Source organism: Podarcis vaucheri (genome assembly GCF_965113315.1).
Source record: "Podarcis vaucheri genome assembly, chromosome: 5".
Lineage (NCBI taxonomy): Eukaryota > Metazoa > Chordata > Lepidosauria > Squamata > Lacertidae > Podarcis > Podarcis vaucheri.
In genome coordinates, this window is record NC_138763.1 from 9928873 (window position 1) to 9943579 (window position 14707).

Genomic DNA, 14707 nt, shown 5'->3' on the forward strand with positions numbered 1-14707 from the left:
AATAAATGAGAGGCACAGTGGTATATAGTTACCAAGCTCTGGCCTGGCCTCCTGCCATTATGGCCAGCACTTATATTCCCTTAATCCAGCCCCCCTTTTGCTCCTCCTGTGGCTGCCTCTGTTCAATCAGCCTGGTTGGATTTCCTATTGGCTGATTGCTATAATTAATTCTAAGAGATACACCCATATCCTCCTGTCCTTATATGGAACACAAAGAGCTATATATTGTTACATCTATAAATGACAAATAAGTAGTAATATATCTTACATGTGTCTCAACAAGGAATCTTAATTACCAGCTCACCTCTTGCCTTCCTTGCCCTCCAAAACAGATGGTTAATAATTTAAAATTTTATCTTGAACAGATGTCAGAGACCTTGGGTTCATATTCTCATGCATCATCAATGAAATATCTCCTTTTGGAGGTCTTTAAACAAAGGTCTGACAGCCATCTGTCATGCGGGCTCGTTTTGGCGTCTCTTGTCTGACAAGGGGGGCTAAATACAACTATATGAAATCTAGCATTTCTTAAATCCTTTGCATAATTACATTTAAGACAATATATTTAATACATAACATAGATAGCTTTTTAGAAGGATAAACTTCCTCAAAGTAAAAAGGAAGAAACAGTTTACAGCCTCAAAATAAAATAGGAGAAAAAGCCTCTTCCCCTTTTCACACTCTCCCCCCCTTCTCTAGCCAGCCATGTGCTCTTGGCCTTTTGTCCTGTGGCTCAAGTTTAACGGTTTTATTATGTTTGGTCTCTGCCCTTTTTTACACTCTCAGTCTGTAATTCCAGCTTTTACGACTTTGAGAATTGTTTTCTGCTATCAATCAAAAGGGGCCCTTGTCTAGGAGAATAAACATTACCAAGGTTGTAAACTGCTGGCTTGAAACTTTTGAAAATCTAAGCTCTCTCTTTAATATACAAGTCCTGATCAAACATTAATAAAATGCAGGCTTATTCAGATGCCACATTCCCCCCTTTCAAGCTCAAGGACCTTGCCACCAAGAGTCCTTGATAGCTTGAACTTCATCATATTCCTGAGTTAAAGCTCTGTATAGGGCCATGATATGAGGTAGAGTTTCATTCGAAATCATCTTGCTAATTGTACTTCTAAAACATGAAATGATACTTGGCATCATACATAAAACCATCACTACTACTGTCAAGAAAAACAAGCAAGACAATAGTATCCCTTTTAGGTAACCAATTGATGAGCCATCCCATATCCCATCCTTCCCATGTTTGTACTGGGACATGTGCTATACTTTCCATCTTTGTGGCCAACACACGGATTGCCTCACCATTATCTGAAATGTTAAAGCAACAGGCATTCCCTGTCAAGTTCAAGACTCCACATAGGGCTCCCTGCTTGGCAAGTACATAATCCATTCCCATTTACAGCTGCAAAATGACGGCTCTACTTTCATCCAGCTGTTATGCAATAAGTTCCACTACTGCTTGCAATCGAATTATTCTGTTCAGATTATAAATAGGATCCCGTGCCCCTTGTATGGGCTCACCAGGATTCCAGGAGGCAGGATCATAATAGGCTATAATGCGCTCTGGTGGCCAATCATCAGTACCGCTCCAACTTTGGGTACTTCCTCCTGCTATATGAGAAATATCAGCGTTTCTTCGTGTTCGCTTTGCTGAACTAGTGGGCATAATCCACACTGGTGGTAAAACCCCCATCCCAGGAAACAAGTCCCACTCCATTTGGAAGGGAGTTTCTTGTATGCCCATTCTCCACATATCCACCACAACCATCGGGTCTGAGGGTTTTGGTATGTGGAGTGCATAAGGCAAAGTATCAAAAGGGGTATAGAGTTCACAGTGCAGTATGTTAGATTGCCTTTTTCTGTCACAGTTATGTTTCATACCACTTTCCATGCATGAATAAAAGAAGGTGCACAGGGCAAGGCATTCCGAGTTCGATAGGTAGTACCGTTTGCCCAGGTATTCTTAATATTATCCCAAGTATAGTGACAATGAGAAGAGCCTATCATAGTAGAATCAGCTGCATCTGATGATTTATGTACACAGAATTCCCCTTGTACAGGTATAACTCGTAATGGTTTAGTTGAGTTCCATCCGGGGAAATTCTGTACTTCTGTGTGGTGTGGCATTTCGCTTACCCTACCAATGGCATTTAATGGTATTAGTAATAAGGGCATACCTCCCTCTGAATCATCTGGCCCAAGAGAGCAAACAAGGCAATTGGTCCTATTTGCAACATTGGCTACCATTTCAGCTAAACCTACCCACATATTGTGGTCATAGCGGAATCCATATTTAGCAAATTTGGTCAGATTCAAGGACCCTTCCCCTTCCCAAGGGATCAGGATTAATAATAAAATCATGTTGATGTCTAGCATATGCATTCCTTTCACAAAAGATTACCTTATTGTGATAGCAAATAAATATCAGTCCCAATATAATTCCCCCAGTGACAGAAATGGGGAACCACCAAGACCAAAACATATATCCCAAGGATCCCCAATGTGTAATATCTCTGATAATTGTTCCACAAGGGGGCAGTCAATCAATTGTATAAGAGAATCTTTCCGCTCACAGTCTCTGGTTCAGACGCTCCTCAAGCTTCAGGCGTGCGCAGGTCAGCCAGCTTCCAGTGTTGTGGCTGCAGCAGGCCGGTCGTCTAATGTCGCCCGTGACCCAGCCCGTTCCCCGTAGGGCTAGATACAGGGGTTTTTGGAGAGAGTCAGTTTTAAAGGATTAGAGGGGTCACCTTTGCACGTCCAACTGCCTTCGGACTTCTTCAAACGGGAGTGATGAATCCAGGGGGGTCACCTCAGCTACCTTCACCGCTGTTGGAGTAGAGAGCAAGACGGTGTAAGGTCCACGCCACTTTAGGTGCAAATGGATCACGTTTCCACTCTTTCACCCATATGCTATGCCAGCCTGGAGCTGATGAATCGGCACGGCAATGCTGCACGGCGTGCGCTCGAGGGCCCACCTGTTAAGATAAAAACAAACAAACCAACACGGGAGAGAGACAAAAACACGGGAGAGAGATTGCACTTGTCCCTGTGTCGCATGGTCTCCTATTTGTTTGAGGTCAGTTGGAATATCCTGAACAAAGGAGGGCGGCCTCCCATACAGGAGCTCAAAAGGTGACAACTTAAGTCTTTTTGTGGGTGTGCACCGAACACGAAACAGTGTTATGGGTAACACGTCTACCCTCCTGAGACTTTAGACAGATTAGTGGGCTTCTGGCATGCCCTGCAGATACCTTGCACAAGCATCTGGCAGTACGTGGTAAGCCTGGCCAGGTGAATTGCATTGTTTGGATCCCAATTAGGATCTTCCAAGGGAAAGTTGTCCTGGAGATGACTGTCAATATTATAAATATTTCCCACTCTGGCCTGCTCACGCAAATATATCTGTGCCTTTTCAATTATGTCTCTCCTTTCCTCAGTGTTGAAGAGAGTATTCAGGAGCTGGCGACAATCTGTCCAAGTAGGACTATGAGTATTTACTATTGAAGTCACCAAATCCATCATAGCCCGAGGTTTTTCTGCGAAAGATAGGGTGTTTTCCAATTCATCAGAACCGTAGTTGTGAATGGAATGTACTGGAGGATCGAAGTTCAAGGTGGCCGTGTTCCGAGTTGCCCATTAACCAGCACAGGCTCCTCAAGTGCATCAAATACTCTTCTAAGAGGGGCTACGACGTGACCTTTCTCTTCGCTTTGCTCTAGGGGCCTCAAATCATAGGGGATGGTATTTGTCCCAAGGCGTTCTTTTAGCAGCTTTATACGCCTGGCTGTATTGCTTGCTGACCGATTAAGGTCTCCCTGTAACTTCTGTAGTAATTCTCTAGGACTTGGATGTACAGGGGTTTGGGGTAGGCAATCAGTTATTCCACTAAAAGAGACTGTAGATGGAGTTCTACTGGGACTCACAGGTGGAATAACCACTTCTGCTTGGGCTTCATTATAGGACTCCAATGCCTCCTGAAGATATTTATCATAATCTATCAAGGAATCAAGTTCTGTGACTCCACCCCCATTATTCATTCCACTTTCTTGCCTTGGGGTTACAACTGGTGGAGGGTTTGAATTAGGCTCCCTTCGATGTGGAGCATAGGGTGGAGATAGAAGCACCTCTTCCTCTGGTCCCTCAAAAATGGGTTTGAGTTTATTTGGCAAGATTCCTTTCCTAGCTTCGGCTTTTACAGCCAATAATTTGCATCGTTGGACTTTGCATTCCCTTATCCATGGAGGATTTTTATTTAATGTGCTCAGCCAGGAATCTATATATGAAAATTGTTCTGGGCACCCTCCAGTATCTTTGGCGATGTTAGGCCAAAGTTTGCTTACTAAATTTATATCAAAGGTTCCTTGAGATGGCCATCCAGTATTTTGTTTCGGCCACTCTAGTTCACATAACGTTCTCAGGCGTTCTGGCGTCATTTTGACTCCATATGCCCCTGAGAAGGCTTTCTTAAAATTATTTAACATACATTCAAAAGGTGTATTTCCCCCCTTTGAACCCCCAACTCCCATTGTATGGCCCTGTGAAGTATCCACTCAGTCACTCACACACACACCTTACTGGGAAACGAAGTAGTACTCACTCCACACTTAGGTCAGCTACACATTGTACTTTCTCACACATGCAATGCGCCAGATACTTCAACCATACTCTACCTCCCAATCTTCCCTTTTCCCTACACCAGACTACCATCTGATGTACCCAGCCACCTAGCGTACTCAGTTCCCCTTTACTGAGACGCAGAAGTTTGATCAGGACTTCTCTTCCTCCCAATTAATTGGAGGGCCAAAACCCCTTAGTGCACTTACCCTTAGCTGGTTCCCTGTTTATTTCTCTGGTCCCCCCCGGTCCGTCGCCGTCAGTGGGCAGGGTATCAGACAGACGAGACTGCTGCGTTCCCCTGGAAAAAATTTTTCCAGTGCGCGCTGGGTAGGCAATCAGTTGTCCTCTCTCTTGTACCCCGTCCAGTAAGGCGAAGGGGCTGCGTTCCAGCAGACCACTTATCCGAGTCGCAGGCACCATAAAATGTAGCACCCTGCTTGTGGTTAACGCTTAGCTGGAATGAAATATTCAACGCAGCAACAGAGAAATAATAATTTATTTGTCAGACAAATAAATGAGAGGCACAGTGGTATATAGTTACCAAGCTCTGGCCTGGCCTCCTGCCATTATGGCCAGCACTTATATTCCCTTAATCCAGCCCCCCTTTTGCTCCTCCTGTGGCTGCCTCTGTTCAATCAGCCTGGTTGGATTTCCTATTGGCTGATTGCTATAATTAATTCTAAGAGATACACCCATATCCTCCTGTCCTTATATGGAACACAAAGAGCTATATATTGTTACATCTATAAATGACAAATAAGTAGTAATATATCTTACATGTGTCTCAACAAGGAATCTTAATTACCAGCTCACCTCTTGCCTTCCTTGCCCTCCAAAACAGATGGTTAATAATTTAAAATTTTATCTTGAACAGATGTCAGAGACCTTGGGTTCATATTCTCATGCATCATCAATGAAATATCTCCTTTTGGAGGTCTTTAAACAAAGGTCTGACAGCCATCTGTCATGCGGGCTCGTTTTGGCGTCTCTTGTCTGACAAGGGGGGCTAAATACAACTATATGAAATCTAGCATTTCTTAAATCCTTTGCATAATTACATTTAAGACAATATATTTAATACATAACATAGATAGCTTTTTAGAAGGATAAACTTCCTCAAAGTAAAAAGGAAGAAACAGTTTACAGCCTCAAAATAAAATAGGAGAAAAAGCCTCTTCCCCTTTTCACACTCTCCCCCCCTTCTCTAGCCAGCCATGTGCTCTTGGCCTTTTGTCCTGTGGCTCAAGTTTAACGGTTTTATTATGTTTGGTCTCTGCCCTTTTTTACACTCTCAGTCTGTAATTCCAGCTTTTACGACTTTGAGAATTGTTTTCTGCTATCAATCAAAAGGGGCCCTTGTCTAGGAGAATAAACATTACCAAGGTTGTAAACTGCTGGCTTGAAACTTTTGAAAATCTAAGCTCTCTCTTTAATATACAAGTCCTGATCAAACATTAATAAAATGCAGGCTTATTCAGATGCCACATTAGCTTTGTTAGCTTGATGAAGCAAAAACAAAAACAAGGTCTACCAAATTTCTTACGTCATAAGCTTTGTTGTTCATGTGTTTGCACAGCAGTGACAGCACTATAAACAACTCTTCAATTCTCTTTCTATGTTACGTTTGTTGCTTGAAAGCTGCAGAGTGTGCCTGAAAACTGGCTTTGTTTGCGATCCTTAATCGTCTTGTTTCATACAGCACTGTTGTTCCTTGCTGTGTCCCAGACAGCACAGCAAACAGAGTTCAAGCCAAGTTGCACCCTGTCACGCCTTTCCGCCTTTCCTCGATTAGCAGCTGTGCTTTACATTATCAATGTGAGCCTAAGCATTTTATTAATTGTGCTGCATTTGTGCACTGGCGGATGTGCTCAGGTCAGCTTGCATATTGTTCTATGCATCTGTGGTTTCCTCTTTTAGCCCTTAATCAGGGCCCTATACTGTCGGCTCCAAGAGCAGCACCGAATTAAAGCTGGTGTTGAAGAGTAAACAATGATCTCAGTTAAGCCAGTTAAGTCACCCAGGAGCAGTGACTCACCACAGCAATGGCTGCTGAGTCACCACCCATCCGATCCATGCTTATTTCTCAGGAGACAAGGGCACTTGTTGCAGAAGTGGGAGCTGGGTACCACTTTCCCCCTTTAACAGGCCCCCACACCTGTGCCTTCAACCGGCAGCCTGCTCTGTAGAAATCAACCTGGTGAACCTTTCCACAGCATACAAAGGAAATCACAGGAAAATCTTCGCTCACTTGATTTGGGCATTTGCTGTTTTAAAAGCACAGGGGCCGAGTCAGTAACAAAGACCAAAAAAAGAAAGAAAAAGGCAGGGGGAGAGAAAATAAGTGGTAATCCTACAAGACGTAAGAACAGCTTAAGTGCTTTGTTTGCTTTGTCCTCGTTATGATAATTAGTTGCAGTGCCTCTGTGCCTTCCTAGAGGCAGGAAGACCAGGCAGGAGTGCTGCTGTCGAGGTTTTAATAGGAAAGAGTCAAGGAGATTTCAAGGACGGGGAGGGAAAATTAACAGCAAGGTTCCACCAGCGTCTTGTTCTTTTGGACACCTTCATTATTAAATTGCTCTTAACTGGAGGTATGGGTGCTACTAATGATTGCACTCAAAATACGATGAGCATTTGTTGTGGTTGCTCTAATAATAACTGGAGAGAGATGTGCTACTGCAGAAGAGACATCTGTGGTCTGAACCATACAGTGATGGAAACTGACCCCCTCTCTAAATTGTGCATGTATTTATTCAATACATGTGAACCTTGGGGGATTCCCCAGAGAGGCTGTTTCAGTGCTTTCAGTCTCTTCAGGGCTCAGATAATACATCTGGCCCTCTAGATGTTTTTGGACTCCAACTCCCATCAGTCAGTCGTCAGGGAATCTGGGAGTTGTAGTCCAGCAACATCTATAAGGCCATGGGAGACCATTTGCCCCCATCCCAAACACCTTCCTTCCCTGACTGCTTCATTCCAACCTCATCTAGGGTCCTAGAGCCATGCTTGCAAGAGAAACGGGGATTAATACGTACAAAGAGATTCCTCTGATTCTCAGGTGTGATTTGTCAAACCGAATAGCGCAGGATTTAATCTCCTACCTGACCAACTCACTTGGATGTTCCTTGCGTTACTGTGGCATCAGAAGGCTCAAGCCCGGGGCTTTCCAAGTGCTGATCTGGGTTTTTGAAACCTTCTGACAAAGCCTTCCTTGGAACCGAGGGTGAGTTGTGCGGAGCAGGCAGTTGCCAAGGGAAACGGTACGCATCTGGGCTGCTTCTGCTGCTACTGCTGCCTACTACAACCGGGCTGCATGATTTTCCCATTTGCTGGGGGCGATGATGAGACCTTCACAGCTACCCCTGCGTGCTGCAGCTATTTTTCTGGCAGAGACAGAGGATGCACAAGACCTCTGGCGCTAATGTGGAAGAAGCCGCGGCAACAGCTTCCAGCTTGGGTAAGCTTTCCTTTGCCTTGCTGCATTGGGGGTACTGCAGGCAAAATGGAAAGGGGGTCAGGACAGATCTAAGAAGAGGAGAAGCATGGGTGCTTGCTGGGTTGGCGTTGGAGGTCAGCACTGAGGACCATACCCATTGCTGACCCTTCCAGAGACCCCCTTTGCCATGCTCCTCTTCCTCTTCCTCCTCCTCCTCATCCTCTTCCTTGCTGTTCTGGCTTGTTCACCTGCCTTCTGCAAGCAGAGGCGAGAGCAAGAAAAAGGAGCAGCTGCCTTCGCTCGCCTTGTCTTGTCTCCTTCTGGGCAGGGGGAGACAGCGGCAAGCAGGTGGCCCCAGTCAGGAAAGGGGCCCGTCGATGACAGCTTGCCCAAGGACCCCACAAAATCTGGAGCCAGCTCCGCCTGCATGTTTCCCACAACTGCCCTGTGAAAGTGCAAAAAATTGATAACAGGCACAGAGCAGAATATCCTGGGTGTCTTCAGCTTTGATGGCTTGCTTGTTTCTCACAGTTTATAGCTCTTAAGGATTCAGAGTTAGGCATCTTCTGGAACACCTCTCCCAGTAATAACTTACCTGGACCCTTAGATCATCATCTGGGGGGCTTCTCTGAGGGAGTCTTGGAGGAGGAGGACAAAGAAGAAGGCCTTTTCAGTTTGTGGCTCCCTGTCTGTAGAACACACTGTCCAGTGAGGGCTGCCTGGTGTGTTTGCCAACGTCTTTTCAGCGCCAGGTAAAATCCTACCTCTTTCCTCTGGTTGCTGATGGACTGTGGTGATGTTGTTCATTGTTAGCTGTGCATTTTGCTATTGGTTTGGGGGATAGCATTGTGGATTTTTATGAATTCCATTTTTCCTTTGCTTAGGCAAAGATCTTAGATCTTTTTTTGAATAAGAAGCAGCTAACAAGTGATATTACGAATTATATCTTAATATCTAGGCAGTGGCCATCTCTGCCGGTGTAATAGTATATTAATAGTATGGAAAAATAGGCATGGTCATAGAGGGGTGAAGTAGTTGTCTAGTTCCTCAGCTCAACATAGCTTTCTGATCCTCTCTCCATTATTAGGATCAGTAGGCTCAATTTATGCAAATTAAGAAAAACATGCAAATATTGCCAGCTTGCGTGAGCCATGCAAGCTTCACATTTCTTGGTACAGGATTTCAGAGCTCAGCTGAGGTTTTAAAGAGGGTGAGGTGAGAAGGATGGGGGGGGGCATTATTGTTTTTTTAACCTAAGGGGGAAAGGAAGCTAAGCAGGGCTTAGCAAACAGAAAGCAGGCACAAAACCTTTCCTTGGTTTCAGTATCAATAACTAAGAAGCTTTTCCGGCTGAAAATCTGAGAGAGGGGAAGATGGAATCTGAATTAACATCCACTGGGACTGTAATAACTTCAGCCGGGGAGTGGGGTGGGGGTGTGTGGCTATTTCAAATATACCAAACCTTGATTGAGCAGAAGATAGTAAAAGAACTAATTTCCAAAGAAAGATGGGGAAAGGGATGCTAGAGATAGAAATCTGGACATATTTTTTCTCTCTGATCGGCCAGTATTGCCTCCTAGTATTAACTTAAAATTATTTTAAGGTATTACATTGTTGGTATCCGACAAATTCCAGAGATGTATGGGTTTTTTTAATTTAAAAAAATATCTTTAATTGTTGTTGTTGAAAAAGTAGTACTCCCCCTGGAAAAACATGATTGGGAAACAACTAGATATCCATTTAATCAATCACATTGCTGACTTAGTGTTACACGTGTGGTTTGTTTCTCCCAAACAAGCCCTGAGCTTGTAAGCTAGGAACAAACTCTGGTTTCCACTCATCGTTTGTTTGGAGACAGACAAACCATAGTCTCTGATTCACAGTAACTCTAAGCTACAGTTTGGTTGGTTTCCTCTCTGCTCAGTAAATCATGGAATGATGTGTGTCTTTTAGAGTGAGGGATGGAGAGGGGAACAGAATGGAGGGCATGCCTGACAGGGACCCTGAACACTCCACACTGCAACACTTTGCTGCCGTTCCAAATTACAATATCTATTTCTGTCCTTAGAATCCAGGTCTTTAAGCTTGTTGCTGACAGCTCACTACCTATTTCATAAAATTAATGTTGCTTAAAATACACTTAACAACGTGTTGGCTCTGAAGTCAGTCTCTTAATGGGATTACTCTGGCTCCATTTACTGCTGCTCCTGGCCGATCAAAAACCTCCCTCCTATAACAACGGAGGAGGACTGTAAATATTTTCTTCCTGCGCTTTTGAAGTTGAGACCTGCTACACTTCTTAATGCCACTGAAGCTTTGCATGTCTGAAGGGAATCAATACTGGTGTTGCTACACAGGAGCTGTCAGCAAAGCACCGGAGTTATATATAAGAGCTGTCCTATTGATCTGTTGGTAAGGTGGAGAGAGAAAAAAGCTAGGGAAAAAATGACTTCGTTCCCTGTCTGTCATTGCAAGCTCACAGCAGACAAACTAATGACAGATTGCTCTGCAAGCTTGAGAAACTGATCAGGTTTTAACCAATCTTCCCCACTATTTCATAATTTGCTTTGTGTTCCAGACACTTTCATCCAAAGTGCTATAAATTGGAAAGGGGATAAATAAGATAAGCTTTTCACGAAACAAGTTCTACAGAATTATTCCTTGTAAGATAAGCTTTGGTACTCCTTCGAGCCAGAACTTCTTGCATGAGATCAAGTACATCACCGCTGGCAGCTATGAAGTGCAATGTAACTTTTGCAAAAGATAAACTCGTAAATTCAAACCCTAATTATTTGTACTTTGGAAGGGCAAAATGTAGAGTGACTCCTGTGTCAGTCAGTTTAGTCAATATTGAGATAAGTGAGCTGTTGGCGTGACTTGGTATATTGTGTTCCCAGCTAATAATCTAAAGCTGTTCAAATCCCTGCGACGGGGTGAGCTCCCGTTCCTCGGTCCCTGCTCCTTCCAACCTAGCAGTTCAAAAGCACGTCAAGTGCAAGTAGATAAATAGGTACCGCTCTGGTGGGAAGGTAAACGGCGTTTCCGTGCGCTGCTCTGGTTCGCCAGAAGCGGCTTAGTCATGCTGGCCACATGACCCAGAAGCTGTACGCCTGCTCCCTCGGCCAATAAAGCGAGATGAGCGCCGCAACTCCAGAGTCAGCCATGACTGGACCTAATGGTCAGGGGTCCCTTTACCTCTACCTTTACCATGGCTTCTCATTTGGGGCCATAGAAAAGAAAAGCATATTTTATGCCAGATGATGAATTTTTGCCAAGGGTCCACCTCCCCCTTTTTTTACAATGCAACAGTAATGTAAAATTGCAGTTTTGAATGGGACTCTCTTTTACAAGGCTCATTATGGCTGCCTTCCTCTGCATCGTTTTGTATGGTGCTCTGCTTTGCATGAACCCAAATCGCAGTCCTGGGGGTTTGTCAGATGTTGTCAAATCCCATTACGGCTTGCCTACAGATTCTTCATCCTTTAAGTTTTTAATGTGTGATATTTTACTGTATTTTTGGTTTCTATGGAAGCCGCCCAGAGTGGCTGGGGAGGCCCAGCCAGATGGGCGGGGTATAAATAATAAATTATTATTATTATTATAACAGAAAGTTCAGTTGCATCATCAACAGGGCGGCAAAAGAGGCCAGGGCACCTTTTGTAGAAGGTGGAATTTAAGCAGGCATGGTATGCATGGCAAGTCTGGATGAATTTCTGTCATCAGATTTTATGTTGTTAGCTGTCCTCGGCAGGATATAAATGGAACAGATAGACAGATAAATAAGTAATTCAGTGGAGCTGAGTCCCAAGTATAATGTGCAATAGGGTTGCAACTTAACAACTTGTATATATTTACATGGCAGTAAGAACATCTAGTCCAGCATCCTGTTCTCACAGTGACCAGCCAGTTGCCTGTGGGAACCTGCAAGCAGGACTGGGGCGTAAGAGCACTCTCTCCTCTTCCATCAGATGGTATTCAGAAGCATACTGAAAGTGCCACTGAACTTAAAATGTCATTGGATGCAAAGTTCAATAGCACTCCTAGTACAGTGGTACCTCGGGTTACGAACTTAATTCGTTCTGGAGGTCTGTTCTTAACCTGAAACTGTTCTTAACCTGAGGTACCACTTTAGCTAATGGGGCCTCCCGCTGCTGCTGTGCCGCTGCTGCACGATTTCTTTTCTCATCCTGAAGCAAAGTTCTTAACCCGAGGTGCTATTTCTGGGTTAGCCGAGTTTGTAACCTGAAGCGTCTGTAACCCGAGGTACCACTGTAGTACATAGCTGTCAAGGTTTTTCTTTTTTTAAGGGAAATTCCCTTATTCCGAATAGGATTCCTCGCAAGAAAAGGGAAAATGTTGACAGCTATGCTGTAGTGGCTCTTCAGTCTGATAATTAATGGTGATGACAAAAAAAGAAAAGAAAAGAAAAGAAAAGAAAAGAAAAGAAAAGAAAAATGCCCATCTTGACAGTGACAAAATCTCATTAAGCAAATCAGGCTAATGCTATTTTGGACACTGACATATGGTGTTAAATCAGAAGACAGTGCAGTAAAAGTCAATGCCAGCAGCTTTTGCTGGATGGATTCAACACAGGCACAACCCTCTTGTCAGCTGAGATGCCCAGGGACAGGGGTAGCACTGCTTAGTGAGCTTGGGGGGGGGTCTGTGGCAGAGAGAAGTCCAGAGGCAGAGGCTGAAGCAGGGGGGTGGGAAGAAGGAGGCCAAGAGGCAGAGATGAGTCACAGGGTCTCCCTCTTCTACTGCAACAAGCTCCCCTCCCGCCTGGTCTCCCAGAACCAGAAGAGGCTTGAAAAAGGTGGATGAGAGGTTGACTTGATGCAGGCACAGTCTCCAGTTGCTTGGGAAAACCCTGGAGAGGAGGGGATTTAGATGGCTATGGGGAGGCAGGGACTTTTAGCCTCAGCAACTGACCCATGGGGCAAGACCTACCAGGGATGAGCTGCTTTGCTCATTAGGCCCGACACTCTGCCAAGTCTGTGCAGATAGTTAATAAAGAGTTGACTTTTCACTCTTGCTAATAAAGAGTTAACTCCAACTTACATGGTGTGATTTACTGCCAGCTCACTCCTGACACTAAATAACCAGGAAAAGGTCTGTCAACATGCCAGGTGTGTGGTCTCAATGATGTGGTCTCTCATTCTCTGCACACCTGGGGGGGATCCATGTCTGTAAAAGTGTCATCATCTGTCTAGGGTGGATGGGAAGCTTTTCCCCACAGGAATGAATGGCAGGGATGGGTCACTAAACTCTCTCCTTTGGCAACCCCAACAAGTCAAGCAGCCTCCTATTTGCATAGCCCCACCTCTTCATCTGCATATCCCCCTCCTGTTTTTCGGCTCCGGCACACTGGCCTGCTTTGTATAGATGCAGGTGTTCTTCCTCATATTATTGGAGGCTTATTGTCGTATGTGGCCAGAACAGAACGCAACGCCACGACAAACACTGTAATGTCCTTGGGTGAAGAGCACAAGCTTTATGATGCATCATCAAGCAAGAGCGGGGCGGAGAGAAGATGTTCCAGGTAGAAATGATGCAAGGTCAGAGTCAATGGTCTCCTTTTTTGAGATGCACAGCGGTATTTGTATAGGCTCATTCTGAACTTAGCTGCAAGCCATAGCGATCAATGGATGATAAGGAGACCATGCTAGGAAGGAACTGTACTCCAGGTTGCCACCCCCACACAGCCATCCCCTTCCGTCAATATGAAAGTACATGGATTTGATATTTAAAACAAATGAGAGGAAGTAAGTGCAGTCAATAAGCCTATCAAGGCCTTGGCCAATGGCATCGGGGAGATTTCTGCACGTTGAAACGACCTTGAATGAACTTAAGCTGGATAAGTCATCTGCAGGGATTGAAAGCTGGCATGAGTAAAAGCTGACGACTGTCAGGGAAGCATGGTAAGGGGGCGGGTGTCTGATAGCCAGTTTCGCACTGGCTTGTTCAATGGCTTCTTGGTGTAACAGATGTAGGAAGCATGTGTGTGAAAACCCTCCTTTCTCCACCGTCCGGATAACAGAAGGAGAAATGAAGTCCTACTACAATTTCCTCCGGGAGTGCGCAAAACTGGAGAAAATGGCTTGTGCAGGTATGTTGATGCCTCTTTACTATAGGAACTCAAACAGCTTTGTTGAGATGTAAACACCAGAGAGTTCTGTGAGATTTATTCCGTAGTAAAAGCGCTCAGTTATGCCATCTTTAGAAGGGAGGAGTGCTGTTGTATGATCCAAGTCCCTATTGATTTTGTGGCTGCATTTTATTGCATTTTAAATTATTTTCCTGTGGATTTTGAACTTCTGCTGCCCCTGAAGGCTGGTGGATAATATTTGGAAATGTCATGTGTGGTTTTGGGTAAATTTACTCAGAAGTAAGACTCACTGAGTTCATTGGGACTCCCTAGGAATTATGTTAAGGATTAAGGAGTGTTTGATATTAAGGGGTCTGGGCTTGAATGCCCACATCAAGGATAGACATTCGTAGTACAGTCTCTCCAAGCCTCTACCCTCCATTTGTAAAACTGAACTAAGAGTGGCCTACCTTTCTGAGCTGTGAAGCCTATCATCATAATTGTTGTAAAGCACAGTGCAGAGATGAAAACGTCTCTCTCCCCCTCTTCTTATTAACATTTTA

General features: G+C 44.4%; 1 protein-coding gene across 4 annotated transcripts in view; it reads left to right on the forward strand.

The window, feature by feature from the left end:
• The window catches only part of MCF2L2 (MCF.2 cell line derived transforming sequence-like 2), a 244322-nt gene that overhangs the window by 11640 nt on the left and 217975 nt on the right, over positions 1 to 14707 (forward strand). The window contains exons 1-2 of one of the 4 annotated variants that reach the window (XM_082223918.1): positions 8051 to 8077; positions 8664 to 8808. The exons of 2 other annotated variants lie outside the window; for them this stretch is intronic. Coding sequence is in view for 1 of the 2 variants with exons in the window: in XM_082223916.1 (XP_082080042.1) it covers positions 8020 to 8077 (58 nt within the window). In the remaining variant the exon portion in view is untranslated. Of the gene's footprint in view, positions 1 to 7743; positions 8078 to 8663; positions 8809 to 14707 lie in introns of those variants that run through there. One more of the 4 variants, XM_082223916.1, reaches the window with a different exon arrangement.